The 16838-nt window shown below is 36.1% G+C and overlaps 1 protein-coding gene and 1 non-coding gene across 2 annotated transcripts; both read left to right on the top strand.

Moving 5' to 3' along the window:
* Positions 1 to 3867: 3867 nt before the first annotated feature.
* On the top strand, positions 3868 to 3974 carry LOC117278066 (small nucleolar RNA R71). Its single transcript, XR_004508370.1, has one exon. It is a non-coding gene; the product is annotated as a small nucleolar RNA R71 (small nucleolar RNA).
* A 9936-nt stretch (positions 3975 to 13910) lies between these two features.
* LOC104101636 (serine carboxypeptidase-like 50) lies at positions 13911 to 15290 on the top strand. Its single transcript, XM_009609116.1, has one exon. The coding sequence runs from the start codon at positions 13911 to 13913 to the stop codon at positions 15288 to 15290; it is 1380 nt and encodes a 459-aa protein (XP_009607411.1).
* The last annotated feature ends 1548 nt before the right edge of the window (positions 15291 to 16838 follow it).

The raw sequence follows: 16838 nt of genomic DNA, 5'->3' as shown, positions 1-16838 counted from the left end.
TGCTCCAATCTCGAGTATATTATGCTGGAACTTTCCGCGTATTCGAGTTCTAGCATAATATGCTGGAAGTTCATACACAGGTGCACCAATCTCCAGTATATTATGTTGGACCGGTCCGGGTTGTAGCAAAATAGTGATTATTTTTTAATGACTTTGCAAACGCTGGATATTTTTGAATTACCAGCCCGAAAACTAGCTAGCCCGTTCTATTTTTACTCATTTCTTCCATTTGATTTTATTTGTTTATCTCTCTCTACTTTTTTAGAGAGAAGGCAGAGAAAATAAACTGCATAACAAACTTACATTCGTAGTGCATTACATTGATCGATAATGTGCTGACCTACATAAAGCCAGCACTATTATAAATATATTCAATTCCCTACACCTCCAGTCAGGGCAAAAAATTAACTTCTCTAAATCCAAAGTATTCTTCTCCAAATATGTTCCCATAAACACATAAGATTGTTTAACTAGTGCTCTAAACATCTGCCAGTCCACCAATTTTGGTAAATAGCTTGGCTTTCACCTATCAAACCACTTCCCCAAAGGCAAGGATTACCAATTCATCATCAATAAAATGAACAACAAACTATCAGGCTGGAAAGAAAAAACTCTCAACAGAAGAAATACCTTTATACACTCAGTCCTGGCCACCATCTCTAACTAATCCATGCAAAACAATCTCCTACCAACCTCCACTAGGAATCACATAAACCGTATCCAACGAAATTTTCTTTGGGGATCAACTCCGGAAAAAAGAAAATCCACCTTGTTAACTGGGAGATAGTAACCATACCAGAATTACTTGGGGGACTGGGACTATATAAAACTAATGATAAAAATTATGCAATGCTAGCAGGGTTACTATGGCGTTTCCATATGAGTGCAAACTCCTTGTGGACAAAAATTCTTCAAGAAAAATATGCATAGACGACTAGGGTGCCATCTAATTCATACTTATGGAAAAGTATGACCAAAGCCACTAGCCTCTTCCAATCAAGCTTCTCTTGGAACATATGAGATGGAACAAACATCAAACTTTGGAATGATAATTGGATGCCAAATCATAACTGTCTCCGCAACTCGATTAAGGGTCTCTTACACCACATAGAGGAACAATTAACAATATCATCAATTATATCTAACCATTCCCGGTTTCTCGACAGATTATGTTTGTCCTTACATCCTGATACAATAGAACAAATTAACCATATTTACATCCCATTCTTAACCCACAAACCAGACCAATCATTCTGAAACCAAAGACGACCCGAAGACTGAAAATTCATCCATGAACATCTCCACAAATTTCCCCATCATGTCAGTGAAGATGGCCATCATACACGTTTGAAAAGTCGTTTGTGCATTACATAACCCGAATGGCATCCTTTTAAAGGCAAAGGTGCCACAGACGCAAGTAAATGTAGTATTTTCCTGGTCTTCTAGCGCTATCACTATCTGATTTTAACCGGAGTAACCATCAAGAAAGCAATTATGGTCATGCTCGGCTAGCCTGTCCAACATCTGATCAATGAGAGGGAGGGGGAAGTGGTCATTGCGTGCAGCCTTGTTGAGTTTCATGTAATCAATGCATACCCTACAACCCGTCACCGTTATGGTAGGTATCAACTCATTTTGCTCGTTTTCCACAACTGCCATGCCTCCTCTTCTCAGCACGCACTGCACAGGACTCACCCAATTACTGTCAGAAATAGGTAATATGATCCTCGCGTCCAGCCATTTGATAATCTCCCTTTTTACCACCTCCTTCATAATAGGATTCAATCATCTATGTTGCTCCACACTTGGTCTGTGTCCATCCTCCATGAATATTTTATGCATGCAAAATGATAGACTAATTCCCTTGATATCGGCAATAGTCCAACCAATGGCTCTTTTGAGTTCCCTCAGAACCCGCAATAACTTGTCCTCTTGCACATGTGATAATAAAGATGAGATGATCACATGTAAGGATTCTGACACACCTAAGTATGCGTATCGCAGATGAGAAGGTAAAGGCTTGATATCCAACCTTGGAGCCTCCTCAATCGATGGTTTAGGTGGTGTCAATGTCAATGGCCTGTCGATTTCCTCAAATGTCGTCAACCCCTTGACGTATTGGCATGTCATGTTCAAAACTTGTACAATTTCTTCCACTAGCTCATCCTACTTTTCTTCTTCGTCAATTAAAACGCTTCCCAAAGGATCTTCAGATACCAAGTATGGTGTTGTGCCTGCCAATTCATCATCTACAACAGTGATAATTGCCAAATCTTCCTAGTGTGCTGGAAATTTTAAGTGCTCGGTATACATTGAAGACCTTCATATTGTCACCCACTCTCAGGGTTATTTGTCATTCACATACATGATTAATTGCGCGCCCATGGCTAGAAATGGTCGTACCAAAATAAATAGGACTTCCTGATCAGGCTCGTAATCCAGGATGACAAAATCATCTGGGAATATGAGTGTGCCCAATTGGACCGGAACATCTTCAATGACGCCCTCGGGGTTGACTAATGATCTATCGGCCAATAGCAATACCATCATAGTCGGTCGAGGATCTCCCAACCCTAGCTGTCGAAATACAGACAACGACATCAGGTTTATGCTTGCTCCAAGATCACACATGCTCGCCCAACCACATGTTTCATAATTGAAATTTGAATTGTGAAGCTTCATGGGTCCTTCAATTTAGGAGGCAACTTATTCTGAATTCTGGAACTACACTCCTTAGTAAGTGCTACAGTCTCGAACTCAGTTAGTTTGCGCTTGTTTGCCACAATTTCCTTGATATACTTTGCATACTTTGGGACTTCTTGCAGAATATCCACCAATGGAATGTTAATCTGTACTTGTTTCAAAATATCAAGGAACTTCTTGTACACTGCATTATCTTTCACTTTCTGCAATCTCTGAGGGAATGGAAGGGGTGGCTTCGCAACTATTGGTTGTGGTTGCTTTGCCATGGCCTCTTCAATTGGCTTCCCTAACTCCTTTGCAGTTTCCGATTCGACTTCTGTGGTGGGCTGTTTTTCACTAAATGTCATTTGCTTTCTCTTCTTCAATGGGACGTCTTATAATTCTCTCTCATTCCTCAATGACACAACATTAATAGTGGCAGTAGGATTAGCCGCAGTGTCGCTGGGTAATGCTCTCACTGGTCTGGTGTTCTAGGCACTGGCGAGTTGCCCTATCTGTCGCTCTAAATTCTGAATAGCAGTAGCTTGATTCTGATTATCAGCCATAATCTTCTTTAGCATCTCCTCAATATTACCCATCGGATTTGCGAACTAATCTGCTTTTGATGGGCGAAACTGCTGGTATTGGCCCTGTGGTTTGAACTGATTCTGATTACCCTGATTTCCTCCCCATGAGAAATTTGGGTGGTTCCTCCAATTTGGATTATAAGTATTACCATACTGATTCTGATTATCTTGGCCTCTATTTGCATTCCCCATAAAGTATACTGACTTTGGATTCGCTGGACAGGCATCACTGGTATGACCCTCGCCGCAGACATCACAAAACACCTACACTTGTTGTACTAGTTGGACATGTTGCATTGGTGTGGACTATTGTTGGTTCTGGGTCACATTCATCTTGCTGATTTGATTTGCTAAAGATTCTACTTGTGTAGATAGTACTGATACAACATCCAATTCAAGTACCCCGGCAGCTTTATGGGTTGTGTGTCTACTTGCTTCCCCTTGCCAATCTGCGTTGCTTTTGGAAAACTTGTTCAACGGCGCGTAAATATCATCAAAGCTCTTTTCCAATTCTTGACCACCAGCTACTGCGTCTACCACTATTTTTGTTTCAGGGTGCAGACCTTCAATAAAGGTGTGAGCTAGTACTTCGTTGGTTTGGTTATCATGTGGACAGTCTCTTAGTAGCCCCTTCAATCGCTCCCAAGTTGCATAAAGTGATTCACCTTCTCTTTGTTTGAATGCAACTATCTCACTTCTTATCTTTGCGATTTTACCAGAGGGAAAGAACCTAGCTAGGAATTTGCGAGCCAAATCATTCCACGATGTAATAAAGTTAGCTGGCTTAGACTTCAGCCATCTCTTGGCCCCTCCCAACAGAGAAAAAGGAAATAATGTGAGCCTGCCATAATCAGATGTGACCCCGTTAGTGATATAGGTATCACTAATCTCCAGAAAATTCAGAATATGTTGTTGGGGGTCTTCGTGTGGCAGTCCTATGAACTGTCCATTTGCATGAAGTAGCTGGATCATGCTCTGCTTAAACTCAAAATACCCAGTGATCCTAGGCTTAACAATACTTGAGGTGACATTAGCAATGTTGGGCATAACTACCTCTTGTACCTCCAATGGGTGTTCTTCCGCCATTTCCACAGGAAGTTGGATGAGTGCTTGTAGATTATTTGTTTCTCGAGCTTCTCTCAACTTTTTACGAAATGCTCTCTCAAGTTCTGGGTCAAAATCTTGTAGTCTATCATGACTTCTAACTCGTCGCATTCAAGCAAAGTACCTGAGATCGAACACCCAGTCAAAAAGAAGATTAAAAAAATACTAAACTCGATGAGTAGTAAAATTTTAATGAAGTAAGATAATCAATTTCTAAGTCCTTGGCAACGGCGCCAAATATTTGTTGCCCAAAATCGCACACGCAAGTATACACGGTCAATCAAGTAATAAAGAGTGAGAAGAGTATCGTTCCCACGATGACTTGTAATTAATTATCAACTAAATCAAGCGAATTCTAATTTATCGAGTCAAGAACAATTTCAAGGTGGTTTTTGTTTGATTAATTCTACTAATTATAATTGCAAGTAAACGAAAAACTAATGAACTGGCACACTCAACACGAAGGATTTTAATTCAATGAGAAATAATATTCCAGGGTCATGGTTATGTAAAAATCCTGTTGAATTCTTCAATCAACTCGACTTATTAATTTATCTGGGTTATTAACCTGCAAGAAAAATAATACTTGTACAAATTTGATAACTTCTACTCGCCTATTCAATTTATTCTAAACCCTATATTTCTATGAGATTAGAGATAAAAAAAAACGCTTTAACAATCTCTTGCACAATTGGCTAAACACGGCAAATAGGTATAGTTCTATTTGTATTCGTAAATCAATTCCCCAATGACCAGGTTCAAGATCGCGCTCTATTCACTCCTATTGTAATCAAGAATTACCTCTTTCAAGTTCGACTCAAGATTCATATATAGTATTTCACTGTTAGCTGCGCAGTAAAATAATTAAACTTAAGATATGAATAAACAATCCAATATGATAAATTAACTTGTCAAATCAATATTCGAATATCAACATTCATGTAAAACCATAACCCCAGAACAAACGAGTTTAGCCACGCATAGTCATGGTAGCAATCTCAATTAATTCCCAAGAATACATAAAAATTAATAAAAGAAGAGAAAAGTAAGAACTCAAGACGAATTTTGTGGTTTCCAAACTTTGTGATGGCTTTTCTCCGCTTTCTCGTGTGTTAGATGACCAAAAAGAGATGTTTTGACTTATATATTGCGTACAAAAGTCGTGGGCCAAAGTTTTTCTTTTCCTAGTCCAAATCAGCTTCAGGGATTGATGTTGGGATGGATGCTTCGCGTCCGCCTCAGCTTCAACTTCTCATCATCGCATGCTAGGGTGGATGTTTCGCATCCACCCGTTGTTCCTTCATCTCTGTTGTGCCTGGGTGCGGATGCCTTAGCCCGACTTCACTGCTAAGGGTGCACCAAATATAATTTTTCTTAGGTTGGATACAACGCATCCACCCTCTTCTCATATAGCTGGAGCATATTTTCTTTATATTTTTGCACTCCAAACACCCTAAATCATCACATACAACTCAATTAGTCATAAAACCAATAATTAATACATGTTGGCATTTTTAACACCAAATAGCACCAAAAATTAGTTAAAACATGGGTAAAATAATATTAAAATATATAGAAATATGCCCAACATCAATACCCATTAATAATTAATTACTATTGCAACACCTAGTCCGCTTAAGAACTCTGTGAGATCAAGATAGAGCCCGCAATATGGGACTAAGTTTGAAAATGTAGTAGTGCTTGATATTACATAGTACTTTTTTTTTTTTGAATAATAATAGTATAGTAATTTTACTTTTGAATGTACTTGTCATTTGGGAAAAATGCTCTAGGAAAAAAAATGTAGAAAAGAGCTCGCATTTTTGTGATGAATTTCAAAAATAGCAATAAGTTATGTAAATGGAACCAAGAAATAATATAACCACTTTTAATAAATGTTTCTCAAACACAGTGTAATGTACCATTGCTTGCTTCATTAATGCAAACTAAATCTCCTAGTCAAAATCACACGATAATTATACATATCCTAGCAAAAAAAAACTTTATTATAGTATAATTTCTTTGATTTAAAAGCAATATATTTAAAATATTAGAACTCTACAGTACCAAGAATACCAATGAGAGTATGAGGTATAGAACTAATTACGGGACTTGCTCCCGATAATGAGTCTAGTAAAACATCTAATATTAAGCTTGATATCTGTTTAGCATGACGGAACTAATTCTACGAAAAATATTATCCTCGAGAAATAAATCATTTTCTTGAAAATATTCATGAGAAAATATTTTCAGGTGTTGGTTGGTGAATTAAACATATCCATCTAACCCGTGTTTATCTTTGTATTTTACGCGTATTATTTGCATAAGATTATTAATTATAGACTCCTCATGCCTTAGAATATTTTGCATGTAAAGGTTAAGGAATTATATTGCAAGATTAGCAAACAAAGCATTTCCATTCACAAAAACTTGTTCCAAAAAATTCATCGCACAGACTAGCTGAACTATTAGTGCTTCTGTAAAATAACAATTAGTATTAGCGAGGAGGGAAAGATGATTAATGTAAATGCGAAGCAAATGAATTAATTCTCACGTGAAATGCTTTCAATATTCTCACATGCATTATTTTGAAAATAACTTGCCGCGTTTACCTTTAATTAAACTTGTGTAACTTTATTACCCAAGCTTGTAGAATAAGTAATTAACAAGTGGTTATCTCATTAATTGAATCATGTGCCAGTAGGAATATAACAAGAAGAATAATGTTAGGATTTCCATGGTATCAGCTACGACGAAGCAACAATATAAAGATAAACCACAATAGTGTTCAAAAATGTACATTTCAAACATTAATTCAACACATAGAATACTAATGAGAAAATTTACAAAGTTCAACTAAAGCTTTATTTGATTGTAAATCCTAGCTACTAGCCAGCTGAAATCCTAACAACTTGAGAAAGTGTACAATTAAAAAGAAAATATGTGCTGATTTTTCAAGAAGTGAACTATTATATTTCAAATACTATTGATCAGGTTGACATTCTTATATCACATGCATCTTACGAAAATATTAGTGGATCCAAAATCAGGTGCAATTTTATTTAGAACAACTAGCGAGCACAATTCATGATATGGTACTATCTTATGGCAAGATATTTGAGTAAACAAAAAAAAAAGGCAGTCTAATACACAAGGTATCCCGTGTTCATGTAAGGCTAGGGAAAGGGCCACACCCCAAAGAGTACGATGTAGACAACTTACCTTAATAAAAATATTAATCGTTAATTCTACGGTTTGACCCCACTAATAGTTGCATTAGGATATTTGAGTGCATTCAAGAGTTTAGGGAGGTGTGGGGGTGAAAGGAACTTTAAATAGGTTGTATTATTTAAGAAAAGGTCAACAGCAGCAAGCCTTGAACATAAAAAATAAATTACTGTAAAATTTAATAAAGGAGAAAAACAAAAGAAAAAACAACTACAGCACATGTTGGAGAGGAGTTCACAATTAATGTGAGGCCTATAAATTATGGCTATTGGAAAGCAAAGAAATGTTCACACACAAAAATTCTGAAAGCGAAGGATTATTCCTATTATGGCGTTGCTTAAGCTTTGTTCTATCTTCGCTATTCTTTTCATGGCAATCACTAGTTAGTATCTATTTCTACTTGTTTCTAAATTCTTATTCTACATTATTATGCTTGCAATTATGTGTTTATATACATACATATAGAATGAAAATAACGTCACGTGTTTTTTTTTATGTTATACCAGTCATAATTTGATAATTATTATTATGATGATGACATATTTCAGTCAATATGTCGTGGATCTCAAAGACACAAGTCCTAGCTACACTGGATATTAATCATGAGCTCAAGAGGAGACTATTCCCTAAAATTAATAGTATTCTGACTTGCTATAGTCGTTGTACTTTGGATAGTGATTGCAGTGATTGTTGGGTGTGTTGTAGTTGTGCATATGACATTGTGGATAATATATATATATATATATATATATATATATATATATATATATATGTGTGTGTGTGTGTGTGTGTGTGTGTGTGTGTGTGTGTAAGATACGCGTGTGATTTCGTCTTTGCTTATTTCTTCGTCAACATACTTTGTACGAATAATGAAGAAAAACTAGCTAGTAAGTAGCTTTCTATTCAAGAACACTAATGTATTCCACTGCAAAGGCTGGTTGGACTGCCTTTTTTGTACTTGTATGATTCATCATACATTTACTGAATTTATTTATCAAAACTTATCTATGTTAAGTTCCTTCTCCTTGCTCCTTATTACGTATTATACTGAGTCCTTTTAAATTATCAGCTGAATTAAGCAAATTTAGTCGATTTATGCTGAGTCAATTAAACAGACTAATTCAGCAATTGCACAGAGTTGGTAATGCAGATTTAAACAAGTGTAAAGTACAAAAAATAATAAATTGCATTTAATGTTAATAAGGATAAATTTTTATAATCGGCAAGCCAGTGTCTGAGTCTTCTTAAATTACAAGGGAGTTGTATTATGAGCTCCCAGCGTTGGAATCAGGACTTTCACTGAAAGGGTCATGATATAAAGAAGTAAATTCATGAAAAAGTTAATGGATGTCAATACATAGTATATGTATACATTGCAAAAAAGAATTACCTACATATACAGTGAAATTTTTCAAAGAAGGAATGTCGGTTGAGTGTTTGACTCCCCTTGAATACATGTGGCTCCGCCACTGACTATAGCTGATGGTTTTCTAGAGTTCACCACTAACACTTCGGTGTTGGTCTTTCCTCTCACCAATTACAAGGATCAAATTAGTTTTCACTCATCCACCAACAACGATTTTGCACAGTTGTTTTTCCCTCGTTATATATCAGCAATAATACCACAATTCTTCTTCCTTATAACTTGTTCTAACAAAGAGGTAAACTCTTACTTGAATATAGTACAATGAAGTAATTTTTGAGAGCTGTGTTTGAGTCTTGGGTTCTTTACTTTCTAAGATATTTGTGAGGAAGGATAAAAGTTTGGTAGACAAATGATTGCAAAACATATGCAAAAAGGCAAAAGGTTATGAACATCATTCTTCATACCCAATTCCTTACATGCCAAAAGTAGCCACTCTAATTTCCATGGAGACTTGTTTAATTTCATTGTCTTTCAAGTTCAGAAAGCAAAAAAAAACTATTTTTAGGTTCAAGATAGGAGAGTATAATCCAGCCTTGAGTTCACATTACTGCAACAATAAATAAATAACTAAATAATTGTCCAATAAATAGTTCACGCGGATTAATGTAGCTAGTATGACTCTATAAATGAGTAGCAAATGCATCAATTCTCGAATAAAATGCTTTCGAAAATAACATGCCGTGTTTACCTCTAATGTAACTTTATTATCCAGACTTGTAGAATAAGTGAAACAAGAGTGAGTTGCTCTAGTGATGAGCATCCTCAACTTTCAACCAAGAGGTTGAGTTCGAGTCACTCAAAGAGCAAGGTGGGAGTTCTTGGACGGAGGGAGCCGAGTTTCTATTGAAAATAGTCTTTCTACCCCAGAGCATGGGTAAAGATTAACAAGTAGTTAATTCATTAATTGAATCATGTGCAAATTGTGATTAGGAACTAACAATCATATGTATACTATATACAATATATATATATATATGTTCTAGAAAATTCTCAACATTATTATACTGAATTACTGATGCAGCTAGTTCACAATTAAAGGAGGGGGTGGGGTGGGGGCTATAAATTATATGACCATTGGAAAGCAAAGAGATGTTCAAAAAAAAAAAAAGGCAAATAGTTTACCCACTGACCTCTCCACCACAGATAACTGTTTATGCACCCAACTTTTATAGAGTGTGTCTAAGACACACCACTTTACCCGTGTGGTCAGTGTGTATCTTTACCGTTAAATGAAGCCTGTGAGCAAGAGAATTTTTGTATCAGATTTTAATTTTTTAGTCTTTTTTTAAAATTTTAAATAGGGTCACTTCTTCCTTGTTTAAAAATCACTACCAAACCTACCATGGCTGCTCCTTGACACTTAGACTCACTTCTCTCCGCCCGATCTACTCTTCTCAAATAGATCTACCAAGATTTTTCATATCTCTTCTTGTTGATCATTAGTATTTAGTTTTGTAGATTTTTTTGTTAAGAAATTTGAATTAGAATTCAACAATTAAAACTCATTGTAGCTCCACCAACCATTAAAGCATGGCTCAAGAGTATGTACAGAAAATTATTTTCTTTTCTAGAAAAGCTTAGCTTGAGCTTTTGTCATGGCTAAGTTAAATTTTTCCAAAGGGTGAATTTTTCGAAAATATCCTCAGTCATTAAAGCTTGCTTACCTCAAGCTTTTGCAGATAAGCATATTCTTTAAATTTGTTAATGGGTAAATTTACAAATAATTAAATTGTAAAATTCTTAATCTTCTTCGCAAAGAAATGCACATTCCTCTTTATTATTATGTACTACCACGTTGCTTCAGTTGAGGAAATCAAAAGAGAACGAACAAAAATTGAAAGCATGGTGATGGCAGTTATGGTGGACATGGCGGACAGGATGAAGAAGATATGGATATAATTGTAATTGTATATGCTATCTTTTTAATATTAGTCAGTGACACGTGTCACGGTTTTATTAGGACGTGACAATACACATGCTTTGAAAATCTTGTGAAGAAAAAAGTAGTGTGTCTTAGACACACTCGATAAAGGTTGGGTGTGTAAAAGGTTGTCCGTGGTGAAGAGGTGTGTAACAGGGATTTGGATGCAAGGTCGATGGGTAAACTATATATTTTGACAACAAAAAAAAAAACTTTTCTAACGTGTGGAGTATCATTCCTATTATGGCATCCCTAAAGCTTTGTTTTGTTCTCACTATTCTCCTTATGGCAATCACTTGTCAGCATCTATTTAGACATATCTCTAGATTCTAATCATACACTATTGTGCTTGCCTTACATTATAATCTGGTAGTGTGTTTTTATAATGTTGCATTAATCAGAATTTGATTTTTATAATTATAATGATGAAATGTTTCAGTCAATGTGCCGTGGATTTCAAAGACACAAGTCATAACTTCACTGGATGTAGATCATGATCTCTTTATAATCAAGAAGAGGCTATTCCCTCAAATTAGTTGGTGTTTTAGTGCTTGTACTTCCGATAGTGACTAATGGATATGTTGTACTCGTTCGTACAACATTGTATACGATCAATCTTCATATAGAATTTAAGATTTTTGTTGGATTTTCACGTGATTCGTTAATCGTTACGCTTCACTCTTTGATACATTATGTAGAGTGAGGCCATATAAGAGGCTTTCTTTGCCTGCAAACCAAGAGAGAAGGCAACGCGAATGAGGGAACTAATGACTATAACAATTATGCAATAAACAATAGTCATTTTAACTACAAGAAAAAAAGTCTTAATATAGTCAAAATCATACATTTGTATGTTTACGCTTACTACAAGTCTAACGTCGAACCTTTCAATAGAAACTTATCCAACAAATACATCATATTCAATAAGGTAATAAATTGAACGCTACAACTAAGGCTTTACACTAGCAAAGGCCTAAAATATGTTCACAATAGCTAAAAAGCAACTTGAAGTGAGTACCTTTTTTATAATAGTATCATTCATCTTCTTCATTTCATTTGAATCACGAACATAATGATACTACCTCCCCTCAAGAGTAATACACTATAGTTTAAAGTGACAAAAAATAGTTTATTGACTTTTGTACAAATAATTACAAGTTGAATGACGATCATTTGAAAAATTAGCCTTGCGTTCCTACTCCTTTTAAATTTTAATAAAATACAGATTACGCTAATCCTACTAGCTTAGGATTTTTGCCTGAAACCTGGAAAAGTTTTTGCATCCTGAACCTTATGAGCATCTCTTACACACACAAGAAAAATAAAGAATAAAAAAAATAAGCATAAATACAAACAAAAATAAACGAAGGGAAAAACTTTAGTTTGTGAAAGCAACGTTTCAAAGAAATACATCAAACTGAACAGAAGCAAAATGACAATCGTTTCCATTAACCCAGCGAAATCTTGTATTTTGAATTATAGAAGAGAATGTAATGATGCAAGTGTTAATTAGTGCATGAAGCGGCAAAAGAGAGGGAGAAGGAAGAGGGGGTGGGAATTTAATAGGGAAAATTGGATGAGACGTACAAAATTGTGACTTATAAATCACATTTAATGAGACTTATAAATCTCTGAAAATGATATTGCTGGATGAGACTTATAAATTTCACTGATGAATACGACTTATAAGTCGCATTAAGTGACTTCAATTATAAGTCGCATTGGCAGAATGCGACTTATATAACGCATTCATCTATTGCGATTTCTTTATCAAATTAATAGTCCTTCAAGTTTCAGCATTGGATCAAAATCATCATTTATGTTTACATAGAGAATTAATAGTCCACTTACTATTTAAAACAGGCGCACATGCAATCCAAATGCGATTTTATATTTCACTGACTTAATCAATTGTAATTTGAATAACATTGATTTTATGGAAAAGTGAGTGAATGAAGAATAAAGACAAAAATAAAAGCGAACTATGGTTGTTATTTCTATTTTTGATTTTTCTGTTATGCTTATCGACATATATTGGACAAGGTCTAATTTTCTCAGCTTTACAAGTGTTTTTAGGAACAAAGCTTGATTTACATCTCAATTATGTCAACTCAACAATCTTAACAAATACAGATTTTTTATGACTTTCATAAATTAAAAACAAAGAAAAGAAAGAGATTAATTCGTTCAAATTTGTATGTGATGTTTATGTAGTATTAATATAATGTGTTTTGTCCCGTCCAAACAAGAGAAAATATTTTCTTGTTTAACCCAAAAGCAGAATTGCTCTCTTGACTCAAGATTCAACTTTGGGATTCTCAACATGTGCACTGATTGGCAATTTTATTTCCTGCAGCTGCAAGTTCTGCTACCACGTTTGGAACTCTCAACATGTGCACTCATTTAAGAAATGGTAGTAAAATACTTTGTACTCTACTCCTTCACTATCGGTATACTTTTGAAGGATATTCATACTAGTGCGCATTTGGATTGATTTACCATATATTTTCTACATTTCCGCTAATACACGTAGCTAAATAGATGAAAAGACTTTGGCCAGTGTGTCTTTTGCTGGATTCAAACCTTAGTGCTAAACAAGTTTTACTTAGACTTAGAAAGATAAAAAGAATTTGCCTCGAAACAGCATCATTATCTTTGAGTACACTGCTCTACTCAAACCTCACTTTGTGAGATTATACTGGCTTCTTGTTGTTGTATTCTATTGTAATTTCAACCTTAGTTTAAAAAATAAATGTTACTTTAGCCCTTGAAGGGGAGTCAGGAGTCTTGGCGTAACTGGTAAAAATGATGCTCTGTGATCGGGAGGCTACGGGTTCGAGCAGTAAAAACAGTAGACCGGGTACGATAGACCTTTGTTATGTAGCTCATTCCCAATTACTTTAGCCTACTTCATCACTCAATACTGGTGAATGCCTTCTAGTTTCATTTCCATCTACCACTAATGGAGTGCAGACTAGGACAATGTCTCCTCCTTTTGCTCCTCTTATTCAACATCTTCTATTGCTTCCTCCCCTGCTCATCAGCAGCAATTCTACACTCTTCATTTCCTAAAGAAGCCCTCCCTACCAACTCTGGCTACCTCACTGTCAACTCGACCACCGGCTCCGCCATTTTCTACACTTACTATGAAGCTCAGAAGCCTATCAACCCTCTTTCTCAAACCCCAATTGTTATTTGGCTCCAAGGTGGTCCTGGCTGCTCTTCCATGCTCGGAAACTTTTACGAGCTTGGCCCTTGGCGTGTGTCCTCTTCTCTGAGACATAACGTCGAACACATTTCACTTGAGCCCAATCCGGGCTCTTGGAATCGGATTTTTGGCCTCCTGTTTCTTGATAATCCTATAGGAACTGGATTTAGCATTGCTGCAAGTCCAGAAGAGATCCCTAGGAACCAAAATGACATTGCCAAACACCTTTTTGTAGCAACAAGGAAATTTCTTTCGCTGGATCGGTCGTTCAAAACTCGGCCTATTTACTTCACTGGTGAGAGTTATGCTGGCAAATATGTACCAGCATTTGGATATTATATACTGAAAAGGAATGCGTGTTTGCCTGAATCAAGCCGGGTGAATTTAGCTGGTATTGCCATTGGAAATGGACTGACTGATCCAGTAACTCAAGTGGGGACTCATGCTCTGAATGCTTACTATTCTGGTTTGATCAATGAAAAGGAAAAGATACAATTGGAGAAACTTCAAGATGAGGCTATTATGCTAACCAAAAATGATAATTGGAGTGAGGCGACAGAAGCTAGATCAAGGGTCTTGAGGACATTGGTGAACATGACAGGACTCGCGGATATACATGACTTTAGGAGGCTCAAACCATATGAAGATGAATTGATAGTAAAATTTCTAAGCAATGTAGATTTTAAGAAGGTTTTAAAAGCAAAGGAAACGATAGTTTTCGACGAGTGTAGTGAGTTGGTAGGCAATGTGTTGCATGATGATATGATGAAGAGTGTGAAATACATGGTCGAATTCTTGGTTAAGAACACTAGAGTGTTGTTGTACCAGGGGCAGTGTGATTTTCAAGACGGAGTGGTGTCAACTGAGGCGTGGATGAAGAAGATGAAGTGGGAAGGAATTGGCAAGTTTTTGGAGGCGAAACGTAAGGTTTGGAGAGTGAATGAAGAGTTAGCTGGATATGTGCAGAAATGGGGGAGTTTGAGCCATGTTGTTGTGTCAAATGCTGGACATCTTGTAGCTACTGATCAGGCAGTGAATTCTCAGATAATGATTGAAGATTGGATATCAGAAAGGGGACTATTTGCCACTGATCAGATTAAGCAAAAGCCAACTACTTTGAGGAATGTACTATGAGTTCTTTGTTCTATATGCTATTCGGCGGTTGTACTCTGAATATTCAATTTTTCGACTAGTTGGATATATGCCATGTACACAAAGGTTGCCAATTTACTCCTAGGAATACGATTTAAGAAAAGATTCCGATAGCTGCAAGTGAATTTGATCATTGACTGGTATTTCTTGTCTCCCTCAGTAATTCTTTCTTCATCTGCTACTTTGTATCCCAAAACTTAGCAGCAGAATACCTCAGAGGAAATAAGAGGCTTATAGAGAAGAGTTTTCTGTGTTAGCTACTTCTATTGAAGTTGTCAAAGAGAGTTAATAGGATAGTGCTCTTTCCCAACTTCTTTTACTCCTTCTCCAGACCAAACAAACAAAAACTTTAGTTTTGCTCCTAACCAAAATAAAATAAAAGACAAAACAAGGAAAACAAAGCTAAGGTACTTTCTTGTTTAATTTTATACCATCTTTATGTTGTCATTTTTCCGTATTCAAAACGAGAACGTTAGTTTAAGGAAAAAACAAAGCAGAGAAAATTCTGACCCCACAAGTTTCTTATATTTTTTTAAGGAATTTAATCCTCTCACAATGCCCAAGGTTGCGGATTAATTCCTCCCATGATAAAACAGAATAACTATTCTGTGATAGCGGCACTTCAAATTACAGAATTTGGGCGAACTCAAATGGCGGAGCAAATCACACAAAATGCTTATATTTTGCTTTTGAATAACCAATGCAGTATGCAAAAAATTAAGGGGAGAGATTTCAGATTTTTCAGTTGTGGAAAATGAGGCTAAGCCTCTCTATTTATAGACAATGAAAGGGTGAGATGAAGAGGTGCAATCCAAGAGGTGCCTCTTCCATTTCCCATTCACACCTCATGAAAGGGTGAAATGAAGAAGTGTAATCCAAGAGGTGTCTCTTCCATTTCTCATTCACACCCAAGAGGTGCCTCTTCCATTTCTCATTCATACCCCTTAATAAAAATGCAACAATCCCCCACATGAATGGGTAATGTACATATGTGGAAAAACATGCATGAACATACTGTGTGATTCGCAATTAAGGATTAATCGCATCTGGATAAGTAGGTTTTCCTTTGAACTTTTCGCAGTGAGCTTATGTCGGATATACTCGGTCAATCGGTAGATTTGATATCTTTGAACCGTCGAACTTTGTTATATACCTAGACAACTATAAGTCACACAATCAACCCTTAACCGTCTTTGGTCCTCATTGTTGTGTTCGTTTCAGCCATGAACACCACCTGGTTCATAAGTGTGTAGAGAACTGCCTTACAGAATTCTCCTTGAAGCGGCTTACACTTCACACTTACATAGGTGATTCCTAAGCGTGTTATCCCGTAGATACACTATTTGATATACCCCGTATCAAATTTAGAAACTATTAAAAAGCCTTAACGTTTTATCCTTGGTACTGAACATTATCTCATCACGAGAATGGACCAAAAAGAAATTTTATTTTACAATATTGAACCGTCATTAATGACTTTGTTTGATCTCCTAGAACCTAAATCTTGGGATCTCCAGTCTTCTAGGTAGA

The sequence above is a fragment of the Nicotiana tomentosiformis genome, chromosome 10, assembly GCF_000390325.3.
Source record: "Nicotiana tomentosiformis chromosome 10, ASM39032v3, whole genome shotgun sequence".
Taxonomy (NCBI): domain Eukaryota; kingdom Viridiplantae; phylum Streptophyta; class Magnoliopsida; order Solanales; family Solanaceae; genus Nicotiana; species Nicotiana tomentosiformis.
The sequence above is the reverse complement of the archived record's forward strand: the minus strand, read 5'-3'. Positions and strand labels throughout refer to the sequence as shown.